Raw genomic sequence first — 13,289 nt, forward strand, 5'->3', positions numbered from 1 at the left:
ACAAAGGGTTAATAGCCAAAGTCTATAAAGAATTTACCAAACTCAACACCCAAAAAACCAAACAATCCAGTAAAGAAATGGGCAGAAGACATGAAGAGGCGCTTTTCCAAAAAAGACATCCAGATGGCAAACAGACACATGAAAAGATGCTCACCATCACTCATCATCAGGGAAATACAAGTCAAAAACCACAATAAGATATACCACCTCACACCTGTCAGGAGGGCTAAAATTAACAACTCAGGAAACAATAGATGTTGGCAAGAATGTGGAGAAAGAAGAACCCTTTTGCACTCTGGTGGGAATGCGAACTGGTACAGCTACTCTGAAAACAGTATGGAGGTTCCTCAAAAAATTAAAAATAGAACTACCCTACGACTCTGCAATTGCACTACTAGGCATTTATCCAAAGTATACAGGAGTGCTGATTCAAAGGGACACATGCACCCCAATGTTTATAGCAGTGCTATTAACAATAGCCAAATTATGGAAAGAACACAAATGTCCGTCAATTGATGAATGGATTAAGAAAATGTGGTATATATATACAACAGAATATTACTCAGAGATTAAAAAGGCTGAATTCTTGCCATCTGCAACAATGTGGCTAGAACTGGAGGGTATTGTGTGCTAAGTGAAATAAGTCAGTCAGAGAAAGACAGATATCATGATTTCACTCATATGTGGAATTTGAAAAACTCAACACATGAACATAGGGAAAATGAAGGAAAAATAAGATAAAAACAGAGGAGACAAACCATAAGAGACTCTTAAGTACAGAGAACAAACTGAGGGTTGCTGGTGGGGATGGAGTAGAGGTTAAATGAGTGACAAGCATTAAGGAGGGCACTTTTCAGGATGAGCATTGGGTATCCTTATGTAAGAGATGAAATCACTGGGTTCTACTCCTGAAGCCAACACTACACTGTATGTTAACTAACTTGAATATAAATTTTAAAAAAAAGGAAAAGGAAAAAAAAATGAAGGTGTTAGAACTTGGTGACAAAGTTGTGTATCATACAGGTCTCCTTAGAGACAAAATTCAACTTTTTTTTTTTTTTTCCTTATCTCTAACACTGAAAAACATCAAACTGTTTGAAGGACAGTGTAGGGAACATTAATCTAAAAGGAAACAAGGTGGAGTTCTAGTGACTGACTGTAATCATATGAAATTATTAAATTTCTTGCTGTTAATCTCCATGCAAAGGGCTAACTCTGACCCTAAGAAATGAAAGCCACTTATCAACGCTTCCTTTGATGTACTGGCCAAGGCAAAACCCAGTATTTTGCTTGCTCATTGTGCCAGACCCAATATCAATTTAATGACAGCAATTCTCTATGGTTAGCATTCCTGGGAGTTCTAGGGGTGATTATAGGGAGGCATTTGTCTTGAACCAAAATGAAAAGTGCCTAATAATAGTCATAAAAAGCTGAGTAAACTCAAAAGCTTTAATTGCTGAAATTTACCCTCACTTCCCTGATAAGGGCATGAGATTATATCTATAGGCATCAGGCTTATTACAATCTGGGAAATAATCATTACTTACCCAGCAAAATCAAAGCATTTATCTCTTTATGCTGCTCTGTACAAGTAGAAGCCTGAAGGCAGTCCCTTTGAGCTGCCTGTTCAGCAATGACTAACTTTTGAGTCTGTTTAGGAGATTCACCTCCAATATGGGATCCCTCCCACTAAATCAGACTTCCTCTTAAAGTGGTCAGATAGGTAGTCCTTAAAAACAACTCTAGAATTTCTGTTCCCCTTACCTCATAAAACTTTTTTAAGGAACCCACCAGGCATAGCTTCAGGCTATCCACAATCTCCTGATGAGGCATCTGGAACACCACTCGTGAATACCATTTTGTGAGTGTGCTGTGGAGGAGGTAGTAAAGAGAGAGAGAGAGATGAACACACACTCACAGAGGAAGGCTCACAGTCTGAATGTCAGCACACAGGCGCCTCTATGCACCAATACGGTATCTAGTAAATGCATTTATGTTACAGATAAAAACATACGTTAATATGAGAAAAGATATATATGTAAGTCATACACAGAATGTAAAAATATAGGCATAATTGTGACATTTGATACAAAACTGCTTCCAACTGAAAAAATTTCAGATATCCACCAACAGAGGACTAAATAGTGTTCTGGCATACAATAAATTCCATGCAGCAGTTAAAAAGAATTGGTTGAGATTCTTTGTATTGATATGTGAAAATATCTGCAATATACAATTTAAGTACATAAAACAAATTAAGAAATAGTATACATAGCAATATGCCATTTTGTAAACATACATGCACCACCTATACGTGTTACTATGCACATAAGTGAGAATTTGAAAAGTATATATACTTCAAACCTTTGGTGGTGGTCAATAAAAGATGGTCCACAAGGAACCTTCACTTTCTAAATTTCTGCAGGTATCTGCATGAACAGGTCTTGTTTTTAATCAGAACAAACAAAAAAATCCCTCATTCCTAGGGGGAAAAAACACCAAGACAGAGCCCCCATTCTGAAGAAGACCAGACCACATTTGAGGCAACAAACTTACAGACCTGACAAGCTTGCTAAACAGACTGCATAAACTAATAGAAAGATAAAGGAGAAAATAGAGTTTAGTATTCTTTTCTAAAGTATACTTTTACTATAATACAAAATATTCAAAAAGTATTTGCTGGATTTACAATAAGATTAGGCATCAAAATGAGGTAACCAAACAAAATGGAACTGAGTAGACTTACAGATTGATGCTTGCAACAAAGCCAACCACGGAGCGCATGCCTCGGTTGGGGTCATGGTAAACATCCATCCCAATCACCATTAATTGTTTCTGGGTTAGAAAACAAAAAACAAACCAGAAAAACCAAGCAATCCATCACCCCATCTTCAATTATTATCTGAACCCCAAAAGCAACATATGAAAATAAATTCTGGAGGAAGAAAGAGACTGTAATCAACTTGACATTTTTTTAAACACTATGAATAAGTCAGAGATCTAGAACAAGGATCAGCATGCTTTTCCTGTAAAGGACCGTACAGTAAATAACACTGGGCTTTGTGAGCCACAGTCTCTGTAGGAACTACTCAATTTTGTCTATCATTACAACACAAGAGCAGCCACAGTTAGTCTGTAAAAAAGTATAGCTATATTCCAATAAAACTGCATTTAAGGACAATGAAAATGGAATGTCCTATAATTTTCATGTGTCATAAAATATCAGTCTTATTTTTATTGGTTTCAACTAAGGTTATAGAAACCATTCTCAGCACGTGGGCTACACAAAAGCAGGCCATGAACCATTTAGACCACTAAGCATGGAGAATAAGGATAACTCTATGAGGAAAACTAGGAAAATAGCTAGGTAGGAGTCTCTGGAGAGCTAAATTGAATGAAGAAACATCTCAGCATCACTCACCAGAGGAATATCCACTCCCCAGAGCTCACCACCCAATTTACAATTAATCTGAAGTAAAATTTTCTGGGCCACACTCCGAAGCCTGGTTGGCTGACCAATGGTTCGAACATTGATGACCTATAATAAAGGGGTGTGGAGAAAGGGGACACTATAAGCCTGTCAGACGATATAAACAATCCTGAAGTAAACACTACATTTGTTTAAGAAACCCCAGTTAGCAGGCAATACACTATGCATGACTAGCTCTAATTCTAGGATTTCTATGTAGGCATGCACGCGCACACACAACACACATCAAAACAAAAAGACAACCAAAACCCAAAAACTTTCAAAAGGATCTCACACAGAATAAATTAAACAAACAAACAAACAAACAAACAAACAAACCAACCTACTTAGGATTAACAGCTTTCCCCTTTCAGAGTGAAGCCTATACTCTCAGAACCCAGTCATGTGAAACCACCCAGCAGCTCACTGTCTGAACCAGCAAGAGTACTCATTTGTGGATATGAAGGCAGTATTTATTTACAAAGAGCCTCTGCTTTTCACCAGGTTACTCTAATAAGGGGAACTTTCCACCAGAAGGGTTACACATGATGTCTTCTAATAGTAACTTCAGTTTTTGAACATCTGTACCCTTCTTTTCAAAACCTCAAGGGAGGTTATAGAGTTTCCATGTATGCCTCCTGCCTAGCTCTCCACTCACCTGTGAGGGCACAGGAGCCTGCACACAGCACAGCTTTTTAATAGCCCCATAGAGATCGTCACGTGTTCCCATGATGATGCAAACAACCATCTGTATCTTCCTCTTGAAGAGATAAAGTACATATAAGTCAGGCTTTGGAAGTCGCAGGGGACCTCGATGGGACTCTAGCTGTGGGCAGTCTAAGAGCCTGTGAAGTCATAGGACCTTTAAGGCAAAAGGGACTGAAACAAAGAGGGTAGACACTCCAACCCCAAACAGGTCCTTGAACCTTTGCTGGATTCAGGGCTTCTTTATAGAAATACAGGATAGAATACCATAAATTATCTAGAGGTGGCCCTGACTACCTGAGTTCTTCCTTAGGAAAATTAAGATGCCTGAACAAGGCAGGCTTGAAAATTTGCAAAGATTACTTTTTAGTTGCTGCTTTCAATTCCCTAGAATGCTTTTACCACTCTCTTCAGTAAACCAAGCACCTTATTACATTCATACCACAAAACTGAGCAAACGTGGAATGCAATACCACAAGAAAAGATTCAGAGCCAAGTACAAAGAAATGAAGCTACTGCCAAATCTGTAAGTGGCTTTTCCTAACTTCCTGGTTAGGAGAGAGAATGATATTGCCAGCAGCATATCTCATATAAACATCTGTGATCCCTCACCATTTAAGAGATCCAACACTGGAAACAGAGGATCTTTCAGCATAAATAAAGAAAAGTAGCACTGAAGGGAAATGAAAGTGCCAATCCTTTATGCCAGAAACAGCTATTAATGGTAAATCAATAATATATTATTCCAAATCAAGATTAGTGTTAGATTAAGACTTCTCAGAGAACACACGTTCCAGCAATCACATCAAAGAACTTCTGAAGTCACGTAGAACACAGGCTGCACACTGGGAGCCTATGGGTTGGATCTATCAAACACATGTAGCTTTTTAGTCCCTGCAATGAGTTACACGTTTTTTTTTTTTTTAATTAACATTTAAACATATGGAGGAGCACACACATACAAATCCAGATTTTTTGCTTCTACTGAAAAACAAATAAATCAAAAATTAATTTGATAATGCTGGGCTTTTATCTGCAGTCATGGGGTTGATTACTCTCTCAAGTTCACTATAGTCCCCTCCTAGCCCACTACACTTGTGTTTCTCATCTGGCTTCTGCAGACATGTGTGGGATAATAAATAAATAATAATAATAAATTAATGAGTAAATAATAAAAATAATAATAAAATATAATAAAACAGCATGCCCTAAAGATGACAAAGAGACAGTAAGACCAAGATGAGTTAAGTTTGGTAAACATGAATGAAACTTCTATCCATGCTGCATGAAAACTGCTGGAAGTACACTCTTCTAAAGAGAACATGAACAAGTATGAGATTGGGGAGTTGATGCACTACACTGGGCAATTCTTCTGAAAGCACAGCAGAATTATCAATGATCAGGCTCAGGGGGTAGCCATGGCAGAGTACAACTGGCATGGGGAACCAGAAGGAAATTACAAAGACAGAATATGAGGGTGCTGCTCTGGGTGATAACCCAGAGTTGGGGATCAGAGAGATCCCAGAAAAATCTAATTCCAGTACTGATCTCACAACAATGGACTCTTCAAGTCAAAGACTAATTACTTCCCAAAACATTTGCTCTGCTTTTGTTCCTTAAGCTTCTTCCTCCGTTTTGTGTGCAAACAGGTAAGAACCGCAGGCTTGAACTACTGAGTTATGAGTGCTATGACCTGCTCAGCTGCAGCACTCACAATCAGCTATCAGGACCGAGCTGATGGCCCAGGTGCCAAGTTCATCGCCAGAGCAATTCAAATCTTAAGCCAGACCAGACCGTGACAGTGCAGTACTGAATTGTGCAAAATGGCACTGGGCCCAAAAAGTTGCTTTCTGAACACAACATGTTCTATACAGATAACAAACTAAAGTTAAGTCAGCTATTCTCTCCGTCAATTACGTGAAAAAAGAACACCAGAGTGAGAGAGACTACTGCCAACATAGAATGAGAGAATCAATTAACCAAAGGGCATGAAGACTACTTGGTATAGTAGTACACACTCATGTGTACATGAGTAAGACACAGATTTCTGGGCATCATAAACAGCAGACTGATAAGCAAGAGAATTTAAAATCAAGTATGCAAGTATTTTAAAACAAGCATTCTACTCATATACTCAAATTAGTTTATTACCTCAACTCCTAGCATGGATTGAATGCTTCTGACATAGGTCTCAATTCGATCATCCTTTAGTTCAACCCAGGCTGGTGGGCTCAGGCGCATACCAATGGGGCCAGCTATCTTTTCCAACATATTAACCAGTTCTCGGGCCTGATCCATTGCTCTCTTTGGGTAAAACAGTGCCCAGAAATGCATGGGGACCTAGGAATAAACCACAAGCTATTTTTAGCACTTCCCACAACTTAAACACTCCAAACTCACACCCAGGAGATATTAGTCTAAAGAAGAAACTGCTTTTAATTCTCTCTTGCTTGAGTCCTTTTTGATCTAATTCCTATAACTAACATAGTTGTGGGTGATAAGTAAACTGTGGCATACTCCCACAGTGGAACACTGTACACTTGTAAGTATAATTTTCCTTTAAATATATTTCAATAAAAAGTTTTAGAAACAGATGTACTTTATGCATGGCCAAAAAGACCACATTAGCCAAAAACATTTAAAAATACTGATACACAATTTTGTTCTTCAGTTCTCTTGGTGGGAGACTGTTTTAATTACTTCTTTCATGGATAAAAACGTCTTCAAGGAACTCCCAGGGAAAATCCAGGAAGATAAAGGAAAATAAATGGGAGACTGGGTATTAGGCTTGCACTACATGAATTACCATAGCAATCTATTTCCTTTTCCTAAGTCTATGGCCAACCAAAGTGCTTCCCTCTAACAACTCATCAATTTGCTCTATTTGAAGGACCCCTGTTTAGCAGATAATTCAGGATGGGAATTCAGTTGGTACTCTCCCTCAAAAAGAAGACACTGATGGGGCGCCTGGGTGGCGCAGTCGGTTAAGCGTCCGACTTCAGCCAGGTCACAATCTCGCGGTCCATGAGTTCGAGCCCCACGTCAGGCTCTGGGCTGATGGCTCAGAGCCTGGAGCCTGTTTCCAATTCTGTGTCTCCCTCTCTCTCTGCCCCTCCCCCGTTCATGCTCTGTCTCTGTCTGTCTCAAAAATAAATAAATGTTGAAAAAAAAAATTCTTAAAAAAAAAAAAAGAAGACACTGAATCATTCCTGCTTTCTAATTTCCATATTTTTAGTAATACTGGTCCTCTCTTCACCACCTTAAAAGTCACTTACAGTCAAGATGGAAAGGTCTCTGGTTACTTCCTTAATCCAGTTTAGTTCCTGAGATGTGATAAATGAAGTATTTCTTAAGTTAATTCTTTCCATTGGCAGAACACGTCCTTCAATCTATAACAGAAAACAAAGTACACATGACATGAGTCATTTGCAAACACTAATTTAGGAAAAAACACTGACGCTGTTCTCTCTTGGGCCTTGTCAACTCCACTGTATAGACCTGTTCCTGTTATAACCCCTGAAAATGGCACAAAAATGAAACTGCTAGCAATAAGTCCAGGTCAATAAAACCCTGGACAAATACAGGTAAAAATTTTATAGGCAAGGCTTTTAATTATTGAAGTTTCCAACATGGTCTCCCAAAACAAGGATTAGAAAGAATTATCTCTTTAGAAGTAGACAATGCATATAAAACAACTATAATTTCAAGATAAATAGGAATATAATCTTTAAAAATATTTTAAGGGACAAATTGCAAGTAGAAAATTAAAGTAAAATTTCTTTTTTTAAAAAGAATTCTTTTAAAGTTTATTTTGAGAGAGCGAGTGAGCGAGCACACACACATATGTGCAGGGCAGAAAGAGAGGGAGACAGAATCCCACGCAGGCTCCACACTTGTCAGCGCAGAGCCTGATGTGGGGCTTGAACTCACAAACTATGAGATCATGACTTGAGCCAAAACTAGACGCTTAACCAACTGAGCCATCCAGGTGCCGAAAAGTAAAATTTCTCAATAAGGCTGAACATAAACTATACCTACTATTATACTCTAAAAAGAAAAGCAGTCAGGAAAAGACATAAATATAATGAAAGAACAAATTAAATTTAGGAATAAGTCAATCAGATCTAAATATCCAAACACAGGAAAATAATTTAGTTGATATAACAGCATAATGAACTATTTTGCAAACATTGAAATCACTTTTTTTCTATAATTTATTTTTTATAATCTACATCCAAGTTAGTTAGCACATGGTGCAACAATGATTTCAGGAGTAGATTCCTTAACTCCCTTACCCATTTAGCCCATCCCTCCTCCCAAAACCCCTCCAGCAACCCTCTGTTTGTTCTCTATATTTAAGAGTCTCTTATGTTTTGTCCCCCTCCCTGTTTTTATATTATTTTTGCTTCCCTTCCCTTATGTTCATCTATTCTGTGTCTTAAAGTCCTCACATGAGTGAAATCATGTATTTGTCTATGACTAACCTTGCTTAGCATAATACCCTCTAGTTCCATCCACGTAGCTGCAAATGGCAAGATTTCATTCTTTTTGATTGCTGAGTAATACTCCATTGTGTGTGTGTGTGTGTGTGTGTGTGTGTGTGTATATATATATATATATACATACATATATATGTACACCATTGTGTATACAATGTGTGTATATATATACACATATACATATCTGTACACCATTGTGTATACAATGTGTGTGTGTATATATATATGTGTGTGTGTGTGTGTGTGTGTATATATATATATATATATATATACACACACACACACACACACATATATATGTATACCACATCTTTATCCATTCATCCATCGATGGACATTTGGGCTCTTTCCATACTTTGGCTGTTGCTGATAGTGCTGCTATAAACATTGGGGTGCATGTGTCCCTTCGAAACAGCATACCTGTATCCCTTGGATAAATACCTAGTAGTGCAATTGCTGAGTAGTAGGGTAGTTCTATTTTTAATTTTTTGAGGAACCTCCATACTCTTTTCCAGACTGGTGGCACCAGTCTGCAGCCCCTTTGTAACAACAGGTAATATGATCCTGTTTTTACAAAAAAATAAATAGTAATGTATGTATCATAAAAATTGAGTCTGGGGCGCCCAGGTGGCTCAGTCAGTTAAGCATCTGACTTTGGCTCAGGTCATGATCTCAAGGTTCACAGGTTCAAGCCCTGCATTGGGCTCTGTACTGGCAGTGCAGAGCTTACTTAGGATTCTCTCTCTCCCTCTCTCTGCCGCACCCCCACCGCTTGTGCTCTCTCTCAAAATAAACTAAAAAAAAAAAAAAAATTGAATGCATCTACACTTAGTGGTGATTATCTCTGGGGATGTATAATTACAGAGGATTTTTACTTTCTATGATCTCTACATTTGCTTATTAAAAAATAACAGAGGCGGGGCACCTGAGTGGCTCAATTGGTTGAGCATCTGACTTTGGCACAGGATCTCACAATCCGTGGGTTTGAGCCCTACATTGGGCTCAGAGCCTGGAGCCTGCTTCGGATTCTGTCTCTCCATCTCTCTCTGTCTCTCCCCTGCTTGCACTCTGTCTCTCCCAAAAATAAACATTAAAAAAATTTTAATACAAAAAAGTAATACAGGGGCACCTGGGTGGCTCAGTCAGTTAAGCATCTGACTCCGGCTCAGGTCATGGTCTCACAGTTCGTGAGTTCAAGCCCCACATCAGGCTCTGTGCTGATAGCTCAGAGCGGAGCCAGCCTCAGATTCTGTGTCTCCCTCTCTCTCTGCCCCTCCCCTGCTTACACTCTCTCTCTCTCTCTCCCAAAAATAAAAAACATAAAAAATTAAAAAAGATGTATCTACTTATTTCATCTATAATCAAAAGAAATTTCAATGATTTAATTACCATTATCAAAATCTAACATAAAGAATAACAATGCCCATATTAGCAGGAGTGTAAGGAATCAAACTCATGATATGAAAGTAAAAACTTGAACCTTAAACCTTGAAACTTGAGCCTAGAAGGCAACTGGCAATATACAACAAAAGCACTAAAAACATAAGTGTCCCCTGACCTAATAAATCCACTTCCATAAATTTGACTATGAAAATAAACATGTAAAAAGATTCAGTTACAAGGCTCTTCATTGAATAACTATTTCTAACAGAAAAATACTAAATTCAATTTGAATGTAAAAGAAAAGGAAATTGTTAATAAACTATCTGGCAGCCATTAAAATATTCAGAAAAATATTAAATGACATGGAAAAACTGAGGGGAAAAAAGGAAACGATATGAATACATGCTATGTGTGAGTGTGCGTAAGCATGTAAGCATGCACATACATACACACACACAAATCCAATGAAGGTTATGTACCAAAATATTAAGAGTAGTTATCTTGATACAGCAAGATGAACTTTTTTCTTCTTTGGTTTATGTTTTCTATGTCTTCAAATTGACAATAACATGAAAACATGTTCAGGATATGATATTAAATGAAAAAGAAGATGTAAAACCATACACAATACAATCACAACTTTGTAAGAAAAACATTTATTCTCACAGAAAAATGTGTAGAGAAAGGAAATACACCAAAGTATATTTTATGTTATTTTGTTATGTTATGTTATGTTATTTATTTATTTTTTGAGAGAGAACATGTGTGAACAGAGGAGGGGCAGAGAGAGAGAGGGAGAGAAAGAGAATCTTAAGTAGGATCCACGCTCAGCTCAGTACAGAGCCCGACACAAGGCTTGATCCCACAACTTCGAGATCATGACCTGAGCTGAAATAAAGAGCTGGACACTTAACAAACTGAGCTACCCAGGTGCCCCTGAAGTTATCTTTTATAAATATCTAAAATAAGTCACCGAGATATCATCTTTGGATGACGAAATTACTGATGTTTTTATTTTTTTATATTTTCTAAAATTTCAAATTTTCCTTATTCACTATCCATTACTTTTATTAAAACAGAGAAAAAGAAATTAAAAAAAAATTTTTTTAACATTTCTTTATTTTTAAGAGAGAGAAGAGTGTGAGCAGAGGAGGGGCAGAGAGAAAGGGAGACACAGAATCTGAAGCAGGCTCCATCCAGGCTCCAAGCTGTTAGCACAGAGCCTGATGTGGGGCTCGAACTGTGAGATCATGACCTGAGCTGAAGTTGGACGCTTAACTGATTAAGCCACCCAGGCACCCCGAGAAAAAGAAATTTTTAACAAGGAGTCAATTCAAAATGCAAAAGAATTACAGAAAAGACAGAATTAATTATTTTGGTATAATCTCGAAAGCAGGTGAAAAATAATAACAGCTAATGTTTACTGAGCACCTACTATGTGTCACATATTATACGAAAGATGGTACCATTTAAGTTTTTATAATTCAATCATTATCCTCATTTTACAGATAAAGAAACTACAATATGCTATGCAATTTGTTCAAAGTAATTAAGATGGCAAGTGGTAGAGCTGAGATTCAAAGCCAAATAAAGGTTTTTTTTAATGTTTATTTTTGACAGAGAGAGAGAGACAGAGGGGGGAGCTGCAGAGAGAGAGGGAGACACAGAAGCCAAAGCAGGCTCCAGGCTCTGAGCTGTCAGCACAGAGCCTGACGTGGGACTTGAACCCACGAACCCTGAGATCATGACCCGAGCCACAGTTGGATGCCCAACCGACTGAGCCACCCAGGCGCCCCCAGATTCAAAGACAAATAAGCAGATACTGAAGGCCAAGGACTCTACCATCTCATGCTGCCTCTGCCCTACGGATCACGCTGCATAAAATACAACATAGCAGATTCCAGCAAACCGCAGGTAGAAAGGGCTGTAAGAAAATTCGATTGTGTAAGACTAAGACTCTCTATGCCTACAGAAAGCATGACAATAGTATATTCAAAGAATCACAAGTTACTTCTTGGAGAAGAAAAAAAAAAGAAAAGGACATACAGAACCTTAAGAATTATTTGGGTTGGAAACCTGAAAATGAGGTAAATTGTAAGTCAGTATTCCTTGTGCCATCTGCCTGACTAAAAATTAACACCTCGGAGCCCTGGGAAATATGGAAGAAAAATCTGTAAGAGCTAGTAGCAAATTAAGATAAGGAAATTCAAATATTATGACTAGGACCCAAAAAAAGTATAATAGTAAAGCAAAACTCCAAAATAAAGATAAGGTAGGGAGCTATCAGCCAGTTTCATTCATTAAGCTCTTAAAATTGCTGGTCAATGCTGGTTCCTACTCCACTACACCCTCCAGTTCACCTTATGTACATCCTTCTGGAGACAGAGTCCCCAGCGCGCCAATTCATTGCTAGCTGTCTCATTCTTCGAAATTCTCTGCAGCAAGCATTCCAAAGCATTATGGTGCTGTTTGGGGCTCAGGTTGATCTGCTGGGTTAAATCCTAAATAGAATTAAGACAGAGATAATGTTATAAGTTATTACTTTCTCCAACATGAAGTTAAACCCCAATGTGTCTAAAACATTTCCAAAAGAAAACCTCTTTCCCATTGAAATCTGTAGAATTTTCAAATACCTCCAAGGATTTTAATAAACATCTGTCAGGAATGTGAATGAGGTCTACAGTTAAAATTTTAACCATAAAAGAATTTGAAATGTTATTGTTTCTTTCTCCCATATGACCTTATCTCTTTCTCAAAGTCAGGTTCTGAATTTAAAATTCCTAAGAAAGTCTATGAAACAGGAGCAAAGGGGGCTTGATTATACCTATTTAATATTTCGGAAAAATATGGGGGAAAGTGTTCTGTACCCAGCACAGAATCAAACATAACAGAATGGAAAATCACATCCAGTCTTAATCTTCATGTCATACTACAGAGCACTATATTTAATGTCACCATAAGACACTTTTTGTCCAATGTTTCAACAATAATAGGTGCTTTCTAAATGTTATTGTTGAATGAATATCTATCTAGAAGGTGTATATGAAGACTATCACATAAGTGAGTTCTTTATTCTTCTGAGACCAAAGAACAGTACAGTTGTTCCCTGCGAGGCAGTCATTAGCACCAGTCAACGTGGCTACACAGATAGCTCTGTGATCATAAAATCATTAGGTGACTGAGCCTTGTAAGGAAGGAGCCTTGACCTATGTAAGAAACAGAGAAGGAACAAA

The 13,289-nt window shown here is 37.9% G+C and overlaps 1 protein-coding gene across 4 annotated transcripts in view; it reads right to left on the minus strand.

Annotated features, from left to right (window-relative positions):
* The window catches only part of PIWIL2 (piwi like RNA-mediated gene silencing 2), an 80,947-nt gene that overhangs the window by 41,417 nt on the left and 26,241 nt on the right, over nucleotides 1-13,289 (minus strand). For 3 of the 4 annotated variants that reach the window (XM_019828440.3, XM_003984708.6, XM_045055403.1), the window contains exons 14-20: nucleotides 12,417-12,557; nucleotides 7,450-7,563; nucleotides 6,326-6,514; nucleotides 4,128-4,229; nucleotides 3,422-3,538; nucleotides 2,747-2,835; nucleotides 1,765-1,870 (exon numbers count right to left, since the gene is read on the minus strand). In XM_019828440.3, the coding sequence (XP_019683999.1) occupies nucleotides 1,765-1,870; nucleotides 2,747-2,835; nucleotides 3,422-3,538; nucleotides 4,128-4,229; nucleotides 6,326-6,514; nucleotides 7,450-7,563; nucleotides 12,417-12,557 (858 nt within the window). The remainder of the gene's footprint in view (nucleotides 1-1,764; nucleotides 1,871-2,746; nucleotides 2,836-3,421; nucleotides 3,539-4,127; nucleotides 4,230-6,325; nucleotides 6,515-7,449; nucleotides 7,564-12,416; nucleotides 12,558-13,289) is intronic. The other variant, XM_019828442.3, reaches the window with a different exon arrangement.

This window comes from Felis catus, chromosome B1, assembly GCF_018350175.1.
Source record: "Felis catus isolate Fca126 chromosome B1, F.catus_Fca126_mat1.0, whole genome shotgun sequence".
Lineage (NCBI taxonomy): Eukaryota > Metazoa > Chordata > Mammalia > Carnivora > Felidae > Felis > Felis catus.